Here is a 19,790-nt window from a genome sequence, read left to right as displayed (position 1 = left end):
ATGTCCTCCTGTTCCTATCTGGTCGAGTCTCCATGTGGCTTCAATCTCACAATAATGTTCCTGATTCTTAAATGTCTTCTTAAATGGTCCAGACAGGCATTCAGTTCAATTCAAGAAGGTGGCTCCTTACCATCTTTTCAAGGACAATTAGGGATGTGCAATGAATGCTGGCCTTCCCAACGAAGTCTACATCCAGTGAATGAATAAATAAAATATCAGTTTTATACTGTGGTGAAATTTGAAATGAAGGCGGTTACTGTAATTTTGAAACATTAACTCAGTTTCTATCTCTAAAATGCTATCTGATCCACTGAGCATTTTCTGTACTTAGATTTTAGATCTCCAATATCCGCGGTGTTTTGCATTATGTTCTTGTAATTACAGCCAGCAATTACATTGTCAATTGTATGATCCTTGTCTTTGTAGAAGTTGTAAAATAAAATAGCTGTTATCAAGTTGTCTTGTCCAGTCCTTTATATATCCGGACGGCAAAGAGTTGTAAGCTTTTTCTCTTGTACATTTTAAAGTAAGAATCGATCAAGACTCCATAATTGGTTTAGAAGCTCAGCGGGTCTGGCAGCATCAGCTAAACTCGAAAACCCTGGTATCCCAAAACCGACTATTCAACTGCTGAAGTCAGCACCGCTGGAATCACAAATCGCAATGGCAACCCTTCACAATCCACTCTTCACAGAGAGGTGAAATATTGATCTGTACATATTTTTCAACTTACTTTTGGACTCAATCATTTCTAACCTGTGTAAATGTACGTGCGTGTATTTGATTATTTTTCTTGTGATTCGTAAATAGTAAAGTCACTCTATAACTAAAGAAAGCCTGGTTAAATTGGCTCCCTTTTTAAAACATCAATCTGCACCCGGGAGTAGAACAAGTTGGAGATTGCCGAGGGATCTCATCCAGGGTAACAGATTTGGAGACCCTCGCCTGTTGTAACAGAATATGATTTCAATTCACCCAGCCTCTGGATTGCCCCCCTTCCAGTGAGTAAACGGGCAAGTTCCAGTTGATCTCCGCCAAGAGGTGTGACTCGCATCAACTCATTCCTGGAAACCACCTCACCCAGGAATCGGAGGGGGAGAGAGCAAGACCCACCCTTCCTACAACACGGAGCAATTCAAGGGCGATTATCTGGGTGCTAATCATTCTTTGCTCATCAGAACTCGCTTTAACTTCTGTGTTTTCCGTTGGGGGTGTTGTTGCGAAACTTTTTTTCTCCAAGTTTTAGGCTGGACTTCACCTGAAGCCCGGACTTCCGGGTTTTTGAAGTCAGCCAACAAACGCTCTGGGAAACTTTAATATTGAAAAGTGAAACCAAGTGGCGCTTCGTCTTTCCTACCAAGGAGAAGGTTGGAAGATGGCAGATTCGGAATCGATACCCATGAACGAGCGTCGGGGCAGCTCAGATCAAACACAGGGGCACAGCCTGCTTTCGGAGTCGTGCTGCCCGGTGAGCTGGGGACACTTTGGGAACTCTTCCAGAGAGGTAACACTCCCGCTCACTCACTCGTCTCACATCGGGGGGCGGTTTCCCGTGGAGGTTTTATTCTGGCCGAAACATCTCCTTTCTCTTCTCTCCTGGTGTCACTAGCGAAGTGAACTGGATACTCTCATGGTCCTGCACTGGGGCAGCCAGTGGCCGGTTAGGACTGTGTTAAATTGGTGTAAATCTGAAAGGAACTCCTCAAGTCCCCAAACAACTTCTCAACCAGGAATGATCCTGTGTGTGTGTGTGGGGAGGGGTTGTCGTTATACAGGCTGATCCGTGAGCTCGAAATGCGCACAGCAAGGTCACAAATGGTAATGAGGGGTGGTGGGGGGTTAGACAGAGGACCAGGGAGAGGTCTTTAGAGCAGGAAGTAGAAGGGTCAATCGCGTAGGGGCTCAGATATGTATTACTTGTGGTTGGGGGGGGGGGGGGGGTGATCTAGAAATTGTTTAATCATCTGGTTTCCTATTGTAATTCTTTCTGCAGATTGTAAGGAACAGTCGACATTCCAGATATACGCAGATTCAGAATTTCTGCAATAAAGTACTCTGCTGGAGGTTTAAAGTGTGGATGCTTATTCTACTGCCTATTGTAATATTAATAACCATAATCATTGTAATTTTTGGCATAAGTAAGTGGAATCTTTGTATCATTATTAAATTAAACTTGCATCTTTTTATTGTATAAATTTCATTACTGATGCTGCAATTCACTGATGCTTGAAAATTTGTCCTTGATTATTTTTTGTTGGTCGGATTTGCCCCTCACACTTTGTCTTTACTTCTATTAAAATTGCACTTAAAGCCACGATTATTTTGAGGATGTTATAAAGGGACTGACAGTCTGCTCTCCTGAGGATTTTAGTCAACCTTTTGTTTTTTTCCCTCCTCACCCAGCTGAGGGCATTCCCAGGGGGGCCGGCCAACTCAGTTTTATCCCTATTCCACCACAGGCATCTAAATCTCAGAGAACACGCCTCCTGATTTTGAAACGGTCAGAAACAGAGACCCTGGCCAATCTTGTCTTTGTTACCCACAATGAGATGCACCAACGGATGACATTTCCAGGCACAGGTTTAGATAGATCTGCCGGTGGAAGTGTGCAGAATCAAAATACCTGTTTTATAAACTAATTAAAGTCTGCTCTGCCTTTGGCCTCAGATCTGGCATGTCTCTCTTGTGGGGACCATGAATTGGAATCAATTTGAATTTGAGTTGGTTTTTGGAGCAGGCAAGGAGCTGGATGAGGGGTTTGCCCCTGTCCACACTCTGAGCCCTGGATTTGTAACTCAAAAAAAGGTAAAGTCTGCAATTTTCATTCTTACATCTCCAAGAACTTACAATGATCCAAGGAACATGGATGGGACACGTAATAACTTTCTAGTGAAAGTCTTTGCACTTTAAAAGAAAATGGAGAGGAAAAAGAGCCATACAGCTGGTTGTCATTTGGTAATCATGTTATTGCACACAAATGACTCCAGTATTGTTGCCAGGCAGCATCAGATTTGTTGTAGCATGCACCACTGAACAAGCATTTGGTAACTGATTGCTTTTTGGGTTTATAACTTGTCGCTTTAATCTTCGACACGAGTAAACCTCTTAAATGCACATTCTGGGCTGATATTTGATAACATGTTTTCCTCCTGTTTTTTTTAAGGAGCTACTCCATTTGATGATGACTTTATTGATCCAAAGCTCAAAATTTATGGAATTCCTCGATATTATGTTGGAAGTATGAAAATATCCAAACATTCATTTACACCTGAACTAATGATACCTCAGTCTAAAAACTATTTATACTTATCAAAAGTGTTGAAGATGATGGTAAGTAATTCAGAAATACGAAAGCTATATAATCTAGATTTTTGATTACAATTTGAATATTTAATTTAGCAAAACTGCAGATTATCTTTAATAATCTGAAATGCTTTGTTATAATAATTTTAAAAGAAATTAATTATTTGTTGTGTTAAAAACCATTATTGCTCTCTCCACTGTTTAATCCCATTAAATTTACCTAACTCGTTCAGAACCTTTCTGCAAACTGGCCCAACTGATCAATTAAAATGCCATACATAAACCCTTTCTGTAATACTTTCCTTGCTGTCCGATGTGTAGTGCTGTCAAGTGGTGTAAAATGCTGTAGCTCACACCAGATCAGCTACTTTGAACACAGCTGAAATGAAACAATTCTGCTGGTCCACTCAACCCCAGACTGCCTAACATTTTCCTTCCCTCAATGCTTGCCAGTATTGACAATAGCTCACTTTACACACATACCATTCTGCTTTCCTTCAAACCTATAAACATGACTTCCAGTGGCAGCCATGAGCAGATCGGTTGCACACAAGGTGGCTCCTGCTTGGAGAGTTTGGCCCTTTCTAACCGGTTAATGGCCGCTTTGCTTGTAAAAAGTGAGAAATAAGTGGAGGGAGTTGATTTCTCCCCCAAAAGTGGAATGTCGGCAGGCTACAACATTTGGCAAAAGTCGAGTAAAGTCTTGGTTCAAGAGGTGGAGGATCCGCGTGGCGCAGCAACTGAAAGATGGCGCAGTTGGTGCATCGTCATCGCCTACCCCACTGCCTGGAGAGCAGTTGATAAATTTTATCAAGGGACATTTTCGGCATTATTGGAAAGAGATGCAAAGAATCGGTCCAGGTGACAGAATCAAAGAATTGTAGGGCTGGCGAAGGGGTGAGGGATTGAGTGCCATGGACTACATCTTCAGGATGTTCGCGAAGCTAGTCGAGAAGGGGGTCTTCGATAAGGCCCCGGAGGTGGATCGTGCCCACTGGTCACTACAACAGAGGCCGAGAGCTGGTGAGCCACCCCGGGTGGTAATCATCTGGATGCATACGTTTCAGGAAAAGGAGAGGATTCTGAGATGAGCAAAGTCGACATGAGACTGTAGCTGGGAGGGGAGTCTTATTCGGATTTACCAGGACATGGGGCCGGCCTGGTCAAACAGCGGATGGATTTTATCAAGGCCAAGGCAGCATCTTTCGGAGTAAGGTCCAGTTTAGGGTGTGGTACCCAGCCAAACTCTGGGTGACTTTTAAGGACAAGGAACATTACGATGCCGGAGAAGGCAAATGACTTTGTAAAGGAACATGGTTTGGGGAAGAGCTAATGGTGAGAACTTTTCTTGTTTCTATCTCGATATGTTTTGTAATTGTTATGATATCTTTTTGCACATGCTGGTCTTGCTTTTGTTTGGTCGATGGGGGGATGGCTCCGAGTTTCGGGGATCTTTCTCCTGCTGGGGAGTGCAGAGGCTTTCCAAAGGATGAAAGTGGGTGAAGCAGAGTGGGGAGGGATAGTTTGGGCGGTTTGGGTGGGGTTATTTGTGTAGATCTCTAAGTGCAAGTTGCCATGCTGGCAGAAGATGCTAGTAAATGAAAGCAGTGTGGGAGAGGGAGCTTCGGGGTGTAGCCAGAGATGGGGTGGAGTAGTTAGGTGCGAGGGGAGAGTTGGGAGTGGGTTTGAGGGGTGGTGTTAAAGGGGAGAGGAGGAGGGGTTTGGGGGGATGGGATGGGGAAGGGGAATGTGCTGGTGATGATAGGGACTTTGTGGTTGGATGCAGAAGAGGATGAAGGGGACGGATATTTTGGGTGGGCCCGGACTTGAGGGGAGCTTGGAGGCAGGGAGAGTTTTGATTTAGGTGAAGCTGTTGGCTGAGGTGCTAGCGAGGCGGCTGAAGGTGTGTGTGCCAGAGGTGGTTTCTGAGGATCAGACAGGTTTCGTTAAGGGGTGGCAGTTATTGTGCAAATTCAGGAGACTGCCGAATGTGGTAATGACTCCGTTTGGGATAAAGTGCTGGAAGTTATTATATTAATGGACATGGAGAAGGCTTTTGACCAAGTAGAGTGAAGGTATTGTTTGAGATTCTGGGGCGGTTTGGGTTTGGGCCAACCTTTATTTCGTAGGTGCGCTGGCTGTATGCTGCCCCCACGGTAAGCATGAGGATGAACACGAGGAGGTTGGGATATTTTAGATTGCACAGGGGCATGAGACAGGGATGCCCACTGTCCCCAGTGTTGCTTGCATTGGTTATTGAACCTTTGGATATTGCACTCTGGGCAACAAGAGAGTGAAAGGGCATTGAAAGGGAAGGTAGGGAGCATAGGTAGCACAAGTGGCTAGCACTGTGGCTTCACGGCGCCAGAGTCCCAGGTTCGATTCCCCGTTGGGTCAATGTCTGTGCGGAGTCTGCACGTTCTTCGTGTCTGCGTGGGTTTCTTCCGGGTGCTCCGGTTTCCTCCCACAGTCTGAAGACGTGCAGGTTAGGTGGATTGGCCATGGTAAATTGCCTCTTAGTGTACAAAAAGGTTAGGAGGGGTTATTGGGTTGCGGGTATAGGGTGGAAGTGAGGGCTTAAGTGGGTCGGTGCAGACGCCATGGGCAGAACTGGGTATTCAGGTGGCCCATGAGTGGGCCACAATGCATAAGTGGAATTTGGGTCTCTCCTTCGATAGCTCAGCTGGTAGAGTGGAGGACTGTAGATGATTAAACCTGACATCCTTAGGTCGCTGGTTCAATTCCAGCTCGAAGGAAGCCCCCCTTATAAGTGGAATTTCGCCAGTTTGGTAGAGAGGGTAAAAGAGAATTTAAAGAGATGGGATGCCCTTGGTGGTGAGGGTCTAGACTATCAAAATTAACATTTTGCCAAGATTTTTATTTATTTTCCAGTCCCTTCCGATATTCCTTCCAAAGACGTTTTTTCAGAGGAGAGGGGGGGAGGAATGGTTGCAGGTGTGAGAGGCCTCCTGTGTGGGGGTGCGCTTAAGGACCTTGGCAACGGCACCCTCTCCTGTTCTCCCCAGTTAGGTATACCAACAGCCCCATGGTGGTGTCGGCCCTTAATAATAATAATAATAATAATATTTATTGTCACAAGTAGTCTTACATTAACACTGCAATGAAGTTACTGTGAAAAGCCCCTGGTCACCACATTCCGGCGCCTGTTTGGGTACACGGAGGGAGAATTCAGAATGTCCAAATTACCTAACAGCATGTCGGGAGGTAAACCTTTTAGCACTGAGGTGAGGAGAAATTTCTTCATCCAGAGAGTCGTGAATCTATGGAATTCACCACCACAGAAAGTAGTTGAGGCCAAATGTGTAATTTCAAGAAGAACTTAGATATAGCTCTTGGGCTGTTAAAGGGATCGAGGGATTATAGGGGAGGAAGGCTGGATCATGGTGTTGAACTTGACGATCAGCCATGATCATAATGAATGGAGCAGGCTTGAAGGGCCGAATGGTCTCCTCCTGCTTTTATTTTCTATGTGTGTTTCTATGTATGATTCCTTTATCTTGTAGTATTGTAAAAACTGCATTCTTAAGTTTTGCTATTTCCATTTGGATTTGTGACTGGCAATGCTCAATAACAATTTTCTTCTTCCAGCTGTGCCAACTATATAACAAATCACCAGCTCTTGGATATTATTTTGTGGATAGTGACGTATTCTCATTTAGGTAAGGCAGAATATTTAACATTAATGGCTTGTAGTCGGTGATGTTTCCTAATTGCCTGCAAATATATGTGTGCATAATCCTGGAAACTAGAAGTAGACAACCAGCTATCCATTTTTGTATCCGTATTTGTGTGATTATAACATTGTAATGTTTTCAATGAGGTAATGGTCAGTCCTGATTTACTTCTGATGATGACAGTGAAAAGGACAACTGGCATAAGCATTCCTAAAAAGCCTTGTGTGTGTGGATGACGGAGTGTTTTAGGCTGGAGCATGTTACGATGTTTCCTTGATAGTGAGGGAGATTGGAATCCTAACCAATTTTGGTAAACTGAGATATTGGTAAATCTATGAATATTGCACAGGTCTATTTCAAGGACTGCGGCTTCACAAGTGGTACCAGCCGCCAATACCTTAGGGCAATGGCTATTTATCAGCGATGAACCTGGAAACTCACTGTCAGTGAGCCATACAATATATGGGACAGCAAACCAGAATCAAATCCTGCCTACCCAACCAACCACGTACATAAAAAGAATTCCCAAATACATGCTTTCAACAGGGTCACTGCCTGGCAATCAGAGGCAGAAACCTTTGCTTTTTATTATGATTAGAGCTTCTGAGAATACGACATCATAAGAACTCCAAATCATTCTGATTAAGAGTGGCTGGCTCAGCACTACTCACTATTGTAGAAAGCAACATACTATGTTTGCTGGAAATCTAAGTTAAAAACAAAAAATTCTGGAAATATGCAGCAGATCAGGTAGCATCTGTGGAGGGTGAAAGAGAGTAAATGTTTCAGGTCGGTGACCTTTCATCGGAACTGACAAACTGGTTCTGCCGAAAATTCATCAACCCAAAAAGTTAATGCTCTCTCTACAGGTGCAGCCTGACTGCTGCAGATTTTCACCAATTTTAATTTTGATTTCAGCACAGACAACTGCTGGAACTTGTGACACTTTTGGCCCCAGTGGATGGAATTCTCCCATTCCCCCACCGGTAAGTTTGAAGTTTGATGGCAGGTGTGGTGGTGGTGGGGGGGGGGGGGGGGGGGGGGGTGGAATTATGGCAGGAAACCCAAACATTCATTTTATGCGGCATTAATTTCACCCCCCCCCCCCCAGTGCCAGACATGGCAGGTCGCTGGTAGCTGGCATAAAACTGATTTGCATCCTGCTGGTGGGATGCAGATGAAGGTCCAAGTAGAATCTTGCCCCTACGCCTCATTCTCATGATGCCAGCAGGAAAACACACCTGTCCAGAACATGTCTGGAACAATGTGGCTTGCATACCTTGAGATTTACTTGAAGATTGCCTGGGACTGCCTCCGGAGTTCGGGATGAAGACCAGTGACCCAGGACCCTGGAACGCCACAGCAGTGGGTGGGGCAACATCAATCAGGTGGATCTTTCAGCTTCAATGTCATCAAGGAGTTCCATCTTCCAGCCTCAGAGAGTTCCTGGGGATCCACCGTCTTTCTTCAGGAAGTCCACTTTCTTTCTTCACTGGTGCGTCAGTGATGTTGGGCACCTTTTGAATATGGTACCCAGATATGATGGAGGAACACAGACAATCAAGCCCGCCCCACCACAGAATATGGCGTTAAACCCATAGACGCATAATTAATTAGGTTGATGTTGGAACATATGGCATGTTTTCCCCATCAGCCTTCCTAGCGGGAAACACTCCCTATCTCCAATCCTGCCTCCGCCATGGGACTTAGCCCCAGATGGGAGTATCCCAACCTATAGGTGGAATTTAACAGCGATCCCACCGACAGCGCACGGGTTTCCCAGCGACGAGGGGTGCAGTCAACGGGAAATCCCCTCGACAATGGCGGGATCAGAAAATCCCACTGGTGGGCTGCTTCTGCTGCTGAAAACACATGGCGGATTGGTTGGTAAATTCCGCCCTATGTCTGTGCACCTTCCTATTCTCTGCATTCAGGCGAACGGGAAATCTGAGAACATGCTTCGCAATGGTAAAAGGAAGTTAAATTCTTGTAAGCTGATGAGTATGCTGTTCAAGAAAAAGGGAAAATCTTTTTGACTGCTACGTATTCAGGCTTACGAGACAGTATTTAAGCAGAGTCAGCAAACTTTCATTTAAATTTTTTGTTCTCAGTCAACCAGAAAACAATCATTCTAAAAATATTTCAATGCAGAACTATTGAAAGTTAAATACTGTAAAGTCATCTAGCCACAAAATGTGACTGTCTTAAAAATATGTAACCATCTCCCAAACTTTGTCAGAACATAAAAGGCATACAAATTAGTTGTATTAAAAAAGCATTATTCAGGTTTATATTGAAAATGATGGAGCCATCCTTTCTAATGCTGATGCTAGGCTTTCAATAGGAAAAATACAGTTTGGGCCAGTATTTTGATATCCCAGTTTTACTCTTTGTTACTTCTGGCAGCAAAACAGGCATTTTTCAGTGATGATTCTGGAGACAATGACAGAGGGGGTTTGTGTGTGTGTGTGTAGGGGGTTGGGGGGGGGGGGGGCTGCTGCTGCCATCTTTACTGGGTACCAGTGAATCATCAGTACTCAGCAAATACTGGGCTAAAAAAACAATTTTACACTAGCTCGTTTGCATAAATCTTCCACAGCTGGCAAGCCGAGAAAAGTTTGTGGTTGTAACTCTCAAACTGTTGTTTATGCCATAGTTTCTCTGTTGGTGCAACTGTGCAGAATCCAACCCACAGCTTCAAAGAATTGAGTTTCATGTTATCGGTGTTTCAGATTATGTTACATCACAAAATCATAGAAAATAGGAGCAGAAGGCCTTCCCCACCATTCATTAAGATTATGGCTGACCACATAAGTTGAACATAATGTCACCATACAGAATGAAGAAGTAAAAGGCAAAAGGAAACTTGTGGAATGCATAATAACAGCAATGGCAACAAAACTTGGCTCAGATTTTTCAGTCTCCAGATCTTCAGAGACCGAACATAATGCTCTGGAAGTGCTGCGGGACTTTGCGGAAGTCCCAATGCACTGACTCTGTGGGAATGTCTGGGATGTTTGAATTTCCAATTGGGAATTCCTCTGCTTTCTGAGAGCTTCTGAAGAAGTCTCTGACTCTGAGTTAATGCCAGAGACTTTTGACAGTTCTTATCTACTTACATAGATAGTTACCCAGGAAATGTTAGACAAATAGCTCCTAGTCTAACATCTGGGTAACTATACAGCTGACCCCCTCCCAACTCCCTCCTTGATCTGACAACCCCAGAACTCCCGACACCCCATCTCAATCAGACCTGGCTAGAACCTGACATCCCACCTTTGCCCAACTGTCTCCCACCCACCTCACCAGCTTCTATCACCTGAATACTTCCCAAATCTCCTGCCCTGAACTATTCCCATCTCCTGGCTCCCCCTTGACACTTCCTGACTCGACCTGACTAGCCCCCACTACCTCACATCCCCACCATCCCCAAGTTGATATCACTATCTCCCACCACCCGACTCCTCCAACCCTATAACTGCCCTGACTTAATCTGAGTAGCCTACAGCACCAAAGTACCCGCACCCTGTACTGACAACCCTGCCGATCAGCCCAAACTACACCAGGTGGTGAGGTGGCTGTCCACTTCGCCACCTCACCCACCTGCCACCCTACCACCTCACCCCTCATCTCACCCATCTGCTACCCTACAACACAGCCAACTGCCATCTTACCCACTTAACTCACCCACCCTATCCGCATTTACGCTTACCTCATCCTAGAACCCTGCCCACTCACTCATTCATGAACATTCGCCTATCACCCATCACTAACATTCACAGTGAACATTTAAATTTACATTTCGCCAGATAGTGTCATAAAACTGTGAGAATAGATACTCTTTGCTGCCCTCTGTGAGGATTCCTGTGCTGAGCAACTTTTCATGTATCGTGGATTGGAAGACGGATCCTTTTCAATCGATCCACGTAAATGGGTAGCTTTCTGTCTGATCAGCGTTGGACACAGGGTGTTCTGATTCTGATCGCAGTTTTTGGGGCACTATTAAATGGAAGATAGTGTTAAACTAAATTAACAAACGATATGGAAAATGGGTTAAATTAAACTGAGAAAGGATATTTTTTTCATATACAAAAAATTGAGTCCTCAGTGGTCTGTATGTACGCTCCCCACCATCTTCATGGTTGAATAATTTGCAGTACATAATATGGTTAAGAGAAACACATCCCAGATTGCTTTTTGGGAGATGTAGACAAAAGAAATAAATGAATGGACAGTCAATCATGCTTGGACAGTGGGAGAGTGACCAAAAACCTTGTTTAGAACCTGAGTTTTGGGAAGGTTTCTAAACGTGTGGACTGAGGTAGAGAAGCAGAGGGATAAGAAGCAGTAGTGAGAAAGAAATCCCGTCATCTCTTCACATTTGGCACTGGAGATGGGGGAAAGAAGGGCTGTGGAAAAGGGGTATGAAATAAACTTTCTCCTCCAATTTGCAAGCTCATTCAGCCATAGGTTCCCCCATCCCCACTTCTTTGGTCCTCCCAAGTCATGCCCCTGACCTTCAGGCTAATTGTTGGAGTAAGAGGAAGGTTTTACTGAGGAGCGGGAGACACTGGGGTGCAGAGGGGAAAGAGGAGAGGGACTAGAGGAGAGGGATTAGAGAAGAGGGGCGAGAAGGGAAAGAAAATGGAAGAGCCACCTATGTTGGCAGCAACTCTGTTCTGAGCTCCATCTCTAGCCATTCCTTTTTGCCTTGATAGTCTCTCCTTCAATTTCCTTTCCTGGTGCTCTCTGGCTCCTTTCTGACACAGCTCAGTACAATTTAACATTTTACCCAAGTGCAAGTTCACTGCTTTCCTGAATTCATTGCGCAAACTACACTTTCACTCTTTTGGATTACTTGGTCCACCAGACCTGACCCATTTCCAATCCCTGACCATGCCAGCTCTGCCGGGAGATCTGCCCCAGTTCCGACTCCTTCATTTTCAGCTGTTCCAGCCTCCCTCTGCTGCTTCCCTACCTCAAAACGTTCACAGCACTTTTCACCTTGAAACATTTTTCTGCCTAATTTTAGAGCAGCCCTTTGTCGCAGGATTCCAGATTAATCTGCCATGTAGATCTTCCCCCTGCTGGGAAAGATTGCTCCCAATTTGAATAATGGATGGTGGCCCTGCGATTTTTCCTGTTTTTTATTTAACCTATGGTCAAACATGTCGCAAATTTCAGTTCTTCATATGTCTCTGGAGAAATGTTTACTTCTTGATGATAGGTTATTTAAATGTTGCTAGTTAACAGCGAATAAACTTGAAGCAGGAAACAGCCAAAACCACATGCCAGGAGCAACATCAGGCATATCGAAAAATGAGGTGTCGACCTCGTGAAGCTACAACACAGGACTACTTGTGTGCCAAACAGCAGAAGCAGCAAGTTATAGACAGAGCTAAGTGAGTCCACACAAACACATCAGATCTAAGCTCTGTAATCCTGCCACATCCAGCCGTGAATGGTAGTGGAGAATTAAACAACTCAATGGAGGAGGAGACTCCACAAATACTCCCACCCTCAATGATGGAGGAGCCCAGCATGTATGTGCAAAAGACGAGGCTGAGGCATTCGCAACAATCTTCAGCCAAAAGTGCCAAGTCGATGATCCATCTCGGTCTCCTCCAGAGGTCTTCAGCGTCACAAATGTCAGTCTTACGATTCACTCCACGTGATAGTAAGAAAAGGCTGAAGGCACTGGATACTGCAATGGCTAAGGTGCCTTACAGTATCCCAACAATAGTACTTAAGACTTGTTCTCCAGAACTTGCACCCCTAGCCAAGCTGTTCCAGTACAGCTACAACACTGGCATCTACCTGGAGTTGCCCAAGTGTGTCCTGTAAACAAGAAATAGGACAGAGCCAACCGCACCAGTTACCACCCTATCAGTCTACTCTCCATCATCAGCAAAGTGATGAAGGGAGGCATCAACAGTGCTATCAAGCGGCACTTACTCAGCAATAACTTGCTCACAGACACTCAGTTTGGGTTCCGCCAGGGTCACTCAGCTCCTGATCTCATTACAGCCTTGGTTCAAACATGGACAAAATAGTTGAATGCCAGAGGTGAGGTGAGAGTGACTGCCCTTGACACAAAGGCAGCATTTGACCCAGTAAAGCATCAAGGAACCCTAGCTAAACGAGGGTCAATGGGAGTCATATCTGGCACAAGTATGACTCTATACTTGTCCTGGAGTTGTAGTGGTTGGAGGTCAATCATCTTAACTCCAGGACATCACTGCAGGAGTTCCTCAGGGTAGTGCCCTAGGCCCAACCATCTTCAGCTGCTTCATCAATGAGCTCCCTTCAATCATAAGGTCAGAAGTGGAGATGTTTGCGGATGACTGTGCAATGTTCAGCCCTGTTCGTGACTCATCAGAAATGAAGCAGACCATGTCCAAAATCAGCAAGGCCTGGACAATATCCAGGCATGGGCTGTCAAGTGGCAAGTTACGTTCACGCCACACAAGTGCTAGGCAATGACCATCTTCTACAAGAGAGGATTTAACCATTGGTCCTTGACATTTAATGGCAATACCATCGCTGAGTCCCCCACCATCAACATCCTGGGGGTTACCATTGATCAGAATCTGAATTAGATTAGCCACATTAATACTGTGGCTACCAGGGCAGGTCAAAGACTAGGAATCCTATGGTGGAAAACTCACCTCCTGACCTCCCAAAGCCTACCCACCATCTACAAGGCGCAAGTCAGGGGTGTAATGGAATACTCTCCACTTTCCTGGATGAGTGCAGCTCCAACAACACTCAAGAAGCACGACACTATCCAGGACAAAGCAGCCCGCTTGATTGCTCCCTCTTCCACAATCATTCAAACCCTCCATCATCGCCGAACAATGGCAGTGTGTGTACCATCTACAAGATGCACTGCAGCAACTCACCAAGGTTCCTTTGACAACAACTTCTAAACCCACAACCCTACCACCTAGAAGGTGCAGCAGAAACCTGGGAACCCCACCACCTGGAGGTTCCCTTCCAAGTCACTCACCATCCTGACTTGGAAATAATCGCCGTTCCTTCACTGTCGTTGGGGAAACATCCTGGAACTCCCTCCCTAACAGCACAGTGGGTGTACCTACACCTCAAGGACTGCAGCGGGTCAAGAAGGCAACTCACCAACACCTTCTGCTGGGCAACTAGGGATGGGCAATAAATACTGGCCTAACCATCGACGCCCACATCCCGTAAACGAAAAAAAAAACATAGTTCAATTTAAACAAGCCTAGATTTTCTGTCATTGGCCATCTGCTGTATTGGATGGTTAGAAGCAGAATATAAGTGAAAGTTCCATCCTGTCAGAACCTCCCCACCTCCCTCCCTTTGTACATTGGGAAATGTTGCTGCAATGTACAACGTGCAAAGCAATTGCTTCCAGCAGGTGGAATTACAATTACACATTTGGGGATGGGGATATCCTGAATGGCACTTCCTGATGTTTGGAGGTGAAGACTTTTATTTCTTAAATACACCAATGTGAAATGGACATTTAGAATTGCTGGAAAATCAGCTGTGGTAACAGCTGATTTGAATGTCACAGGTCAGTGCAGTGGAACAATGCAAACTCAAGTTAATCATTATTCCTTCCCTTGTAATTTGTTTCCCTGGGAAGAAAGGGAAGAGAATCCACGAAGGTGTTGCTTGTTAGGTTAGGCTGTGCAATGAGATTTTTTTGATGACCTAACAGCTGCATCTGTCGAAGCAGCCAGAAATTAGTTGGCAGGTAATTAGTGGATATGGAGGCTCCCCATCCCAAAAAACAAGGACAACAAATCTGATGGCTCAGTTATAATATGTAAATGACCATAATGTTGGCTACTGTGGTGTAATCCCAATTGGTGTGTGTCATGCATTAAATTCTGTGCAACATGTTGTACTCTGGTCATTTGCACCCACCAAGATGACATGAATCACATCTATGACCCCTGGCACAACTATGTGACCATTACAGTGGAAAACAATCTGCACTGGGTGAAGTTAACAGGAAACTAAACGGGCAGCTGTGCCACCGCGAAAAAGATACTTGCCGCTCCCTTGCGACATAGGATTCGCAGTCTCAGTAAACTGTGGGCTGAAATTTGCTGGAATTTCTGGCAGAATATTGACCTATTGGGAGCTGTGGTGTGGAACAGCAGAGAGGGCCATCATCCTCACTATTGTCTCATGCACCATCTATTCTATTTGAGGAGTCATCACACAAGGGTTGCTGGTAGGGCGGGACGCCCATGTGGAGAGTTCAGTGTGAGGATTGGGCCAATGAATTTGATTAAATCTGCCAGTTGACATTTGGGCATAAACTGTGCCAAGGACAGAAAGTCCAGGCCACAGTATCAGCGGCAAAAAACTGTCTGCAATTGTTACACACTCGTCTAAAAATATATTGCCAGAGTCGAGAAAATAGAGCAGATCAAAGTCTGTGTGCTGATCATTATCATCAGCAGTTCATTCTGTTTGTTCACTAGGGTGTTAGCTTTCTCCATTTCTGGATGACAATTATAAGCTTATGTCGCACTTTGTCTAAAGTTTCATGAAACACACAATTGTAATTTTTTTTGTATAAACATTTTATTGAGGTATTTATTGGCATTGTAACAGCAGCAATATAAACAATGTACATGAAAATATAAACATAGTGCAAATACCACCTCCCTCCCCAACAGGTCCCACCATTAATTAACCCTCTACAATTGTAATATTTTTTATGTGAGTAAGGCAGGACTCGTCAGTAAAAATGTGTCCGTGGCTATTGTAGTGTTGGGCAGCCAGACCTTTCTCCAGCAAACTCTCTGGGAGTGGCTATGGTGAGTCACCGGCAGTAGTCATCCCCTTCGCTCCTCAGTCATCATCTTATCCTGGTTGAATTAACCGGCCTTGATGTACATGGTCACATTCAATTATAATAACATTATATTGTTCTTTTGATTCAGAGACTATGGTCCAAAATTCGGGTCATGGGCCAGGCATTTGTATTGCTTGGGCAGGCGGCTTCAATCTGGAACCATGTAAAATCGTACACCAAGATGTCAGGCGCGTGTCCAGACGGCATCACGCACTTGCATGATATTTCAGTCGGTGAGCACTCAGCCAACTCCTGCTTGTGCCGCTGCCAATGAAGCCGCCAGTTAATGGTATTAAAAGACCAATGGACTGGAATTTTATATTACCCCAGCAAAGTTTAGGTCGACGCATGGGCAGGTGACCATCCTTTGTTTTCACTCTTCTCGTCCAAGGGCCAGATAAAAGAGGCCAGAGCACTGGCTGTGTGAATTGTTAGGTGTTCAGGTGAAAGTTTGCTGTGGGGTTACTGTTGAAATTTCAGACCTTTTCCTCTGTTTTCTTGTGAGTTATTTGTATTGGTAACCTTGTTTACATAGAGTTTACATAGAATTTACAGTGCAGAAGGAGGCCATTCGGCCCATCGAGTCTGCACCAACCCACTTAAGCCCTCACTTCCACCCTATCCCTGTAACCCAATAACCCTTCCTAACCTTTTTGGTTACTAAGGGCAATTTTATCATGGCCAATCCACCTAACCTGCATGTCTTTGGACTGTGGGAGAAAACCAGAGCACCCGGAGGAAACCCACGCAGACACGGGCAGAACTCCGCACAGTGACCCAGCGGGGAATCAAACCTGGGACCCTGGTGCTGTGAAGCCACAGTGCTATCCACTTGTGCTACCATGCTGCTCAATGTCATTGCTTTTACTGAGACATGGTTGAGAGGGGGGGCGGGGGCGGGGGGGAGGGGGGCAGGATTGGCATCTCAATATTCCAGGATACGGGATCTTCAGGCGAGATAGGGAAGGAAGTAAAAGAGGGGGTGTTGCAAAGTTAATCAGGAAATCAATTATTTTTTTTATTTTTTATTTTTTTAAATCTTTTTTTTTTAAATTTAGAGTACCCAATTATTTTTTCCAATTAAGGGGCAATTTAGCATGGCCAATCCACCTACTCTGCACATTTTTGGGTTGTGGGGGCGAAACCCACGCAGACACGGGGAGAATATGCAAACTCCACACGGACAGTGACCCAGAGCCGGGATCGAACCTGGGACCTCAGCGTCGTGAGGCGGTTGTGCTAACCACTAGGCCACCGTGCTGCCCCAGGAAATCAATTATAGCAGTAAGGAATGGTGACATCTTAGAAGGCTCTTTAACTGAAGCTATATGGGTAGAACTTAAAAACCAAAAAAGAGCAATCACATTGCTGGCAGTGTTCTATCGGCCCCTAACAGTCTGAGAGAAATAGACGAGCAGACATGGAGGCAATTTTCAGAGAAGTATAAAAGTAATAGGGTAGTGATAGTGGTGGTTTTCAACTTCCCCAGCACTAAATGGGGTAGCCATAGTATGAAAGGTTTAAAGGGAGCGGAATTCTAAAAATGCATCTAGGAGAACCTTTTAAGCCAGTATGCAGAAGGTCCAACAAGAGAGGGGACGGTCCTGGATTTAATTTTAGGTAATGAAGCTGGGCAAGTGGTTGAAGTATCAGTGTGGGGAGCATTTTGCAGACAGTGATCATAACTCCATTAGATTGAAGATGGTTATGGAAAAGGACAAGGTTGGGCCTGAAATCAAAGTTCTAATCTGGGGGAAGGCCAATTTTAATAATTCTCCGACCCCCAGCAGGGTCAGAGATTCGCCTGGGGGCACCTAAAATCCCGCCCCCGCCGTGGCAGAGATTCTCCGCCACCTGGCAAGTGGCGGCGGCAGGAATCTCGCCACTCCGATCGGAGAGACCCCTGCGGTGATTCCTGCCGCTGGGAGGCCTCTCCCGCCGCCGAGGTTTAAACCACCTCTGGAACGGCGGGCTCAGCGGCGCGAGCAGGCCCCCGGGGTCCTGGGGGCGATCGAACCCAGGGGGTGCCCCCACGGTGGCCTGGCCCGCGATCGGGGCCCCCCGCTCAGACTCCGGGCCAGTACCCTGGCTGCACTATTTTCCTCCGCGCCCGCCACGGCCTTCGCCATGGCGGAAGCGGAAGAGAACCCCACATCGCGCATGCGCCGGCAGTGACGTCAGCGTCCAGCTTCCGCTGACGTCACTGCCGGCGCATGCGGCGACCGGCGAAAGCCTTTCGGCCAGCCCCACTGCCGGGGGCGCTGGTTTTTTGCGCCGGTGTTCTGGTGGCAACCGCTCCGGCACGGGGCTGGCCCCCAAAGGTGGGGAGAATTCCCCACCTTTGGGGAGGCGGGACCCCTGAGTGGTTGGCGCCACTCCCCTACTCCGGGACCCTCCGTCACGCCGGGTAGGGGAGAATGCCGCCCCAGATATGATTTGGCCCGAGTGGACTGGGACACTTTTAGATAAATCTGTGATAGAACAGTGGGGCGCATTCAAGAAGGAAATAGGGAGCATGCGGGGCCAACATAGTCCAATCAAGAAAAAGGGTGGACCAATAAATCCACTGAAACCTGGATATCGAGGGACGTACAGCATTGGATAAGGAGGGAAAGGGAGGCTTACGGCAGATATTGAGGCTTAAAACAGCAGAAGCTCGAGAGGCATATAGAATGTGCAAGTGGGAATTTTAAAAAGGAAATTAGGAGAGCAAAAAGGGGACATAAAAGGATACTGGCAGGTAAAATAAAGGAACATCCTAGTTGTTTTACAAGTACATTCAGGATAAAAGGATAACTAGGCAAAGTGTAGGGCCCATTAAGGGTCAGAGTGATAATTAATGTCTGGGGCCCTAGGTTGTAGGTAGGGTTCTAAATGAATACCTTGTGTTGGTGTTCACTCGCGAGAGGGACAGTGTGGGCGTAGAAATCAGAGAGAAGGACTGCGATAAAAATAAATTAATTAACAGACAGAGACGATGTTCTGAGTGGTCATGCAGGCTTGAAAGTAGACAAATCTCCAGAGCCAGGTGAAATGTATCCCAGGCTGCTGAGTGAGGCAAGGGAGGAAATGGGCAGCACAGTGATTATCACAGTTCCTTCACAGCTCCAGGGTTCCAGGTTCGATTCCTGGCTTGGGTCACTGTCTGTGCAGAGTCTGCATGTTTTCCCCGTGTGTGCGTGGGTTTCCTCCCACAGTCCAAAGATGTGCAGGTTAGGTGGATTGGCCATGATAAATTGCCCTTAGTGTCCAAAAAGGTTAGGCGGGGTTACTGGGTTACAGAGATAGTGCGGAGGCATGGGCTTAAGTAGGGTGCTCTTTCCAAGAGCTGGTGCAGACTCGATGGGCCGAATGGCCTCCTTCTGCACTGTAAATTCTATTAAAAAAAGAAATAGCAGGGGAAATGGCAATAATTTTCAATTCCTCTCTAGCCACAGGCGAGGTGCCGGAGGACTGGAGGATAGCAAATGTGGTACCATTATTCAAGAAGGGAGGAAGGTATAAACCAGGAATCTACAGGCCAGTCAGTCTAACTTCAGAGGTGGGTAAACTATTGGAAGCAATTCTGGGAGACAAAATTAACCTGCATTTGGAGAGGCAGGGATTAATTGAGAACTTCAGCATGGTTTTGTAATGGGTAGGTCATGTCTGACCAACTTTATTGAATTTTTTGAAGAGGTGACCAGGTGTACAGATGAGGGAAATGCATCTGACATAGTCTACTTGGACTTCAGCAAGGCTCCACATGGGAGACTGATAGCGAAGGTAAGATTCCATGGGATCCAGGGGAATTTGGCAAATTGGATCCAAAATTGGCTGATTAGCAAGAAGCAGAGGGTGATGGTCGAGGGGTGTTTTTTTATCTATAAATGTTTTTTATTGGGTTTTTGAACAAGGGTATAATTACCGTTATGTACACGGAATAAGAAACATAT

At 45.7% G+C, this 19,790-nt stretch overlaps 1 protein-coding gene and 1 non-coding gene across 3 annotated transcripts in view; both read left to right on the top strand.

Moving 5' to 3' along the window:
• The first annotated feature begins 917 nt into the window (after window positions 1-917).
• The window catches only part of LOC119968899 (suppressor of tumorigenicity 14 protein homolog), a 71,762-nt gene continuing 52,889 nt past the window's right edge, over window positions 918-19,790 (top strand). The window contains exons 1-4 of one of the 2 annotated variants that reach the window (XM_038801869.1): window positions 918-1,468; window positions 1,994-2,138; window positions 3,164-3,330; window positions 6,913-6,983. In XM_038801869.1, the coding sequence (XP_038657797.1) occupies window positions 1,376-1,468; window positions 1,994-2,138; window positions 3,164-3,330; window positions 6,913-6,983 (476 nt within the window). In that variant the 5' untranslated portion in view covers window positions 918-1,375. Of the gene's footprint in view, window positions 1,505-1,993; window positions 2,139-3,163; window positions 3,331-6,912; window positions 6,984-19,790 lie in introns of both variants that reach the window. The other variant, XM_038801868.1, reaches the window with a different exon arrangement.
• trnay-gua lies at window positions 5,972-6,059 on the top strand. The gene is given in 2 exon segments: window positions 5,972-6,008; window positions 6,024-6,059. It is a non-coding gene; the product is annotated as a tRNA-Tyr (tRNA).

This window comes from Scyliorhinus canicula, chromosome 7 (assembly GCF_902713615.1).
Source record: "Scyliorhinus canicula chromosome 7, sScyCan1.1, whole genome shotgun sequence".
NCBI lineage: Eukaryota > Metazoa > Chordata > Chondrichthyes > Carcharhiniformes > Scyliorhinidae > Scyliorhinus > Scyliorhinus canicula.
Note: the sequence above shows the minus strand (reverse complement) of the source record. Positions and strands in the feature narration are given on the sequence as shown.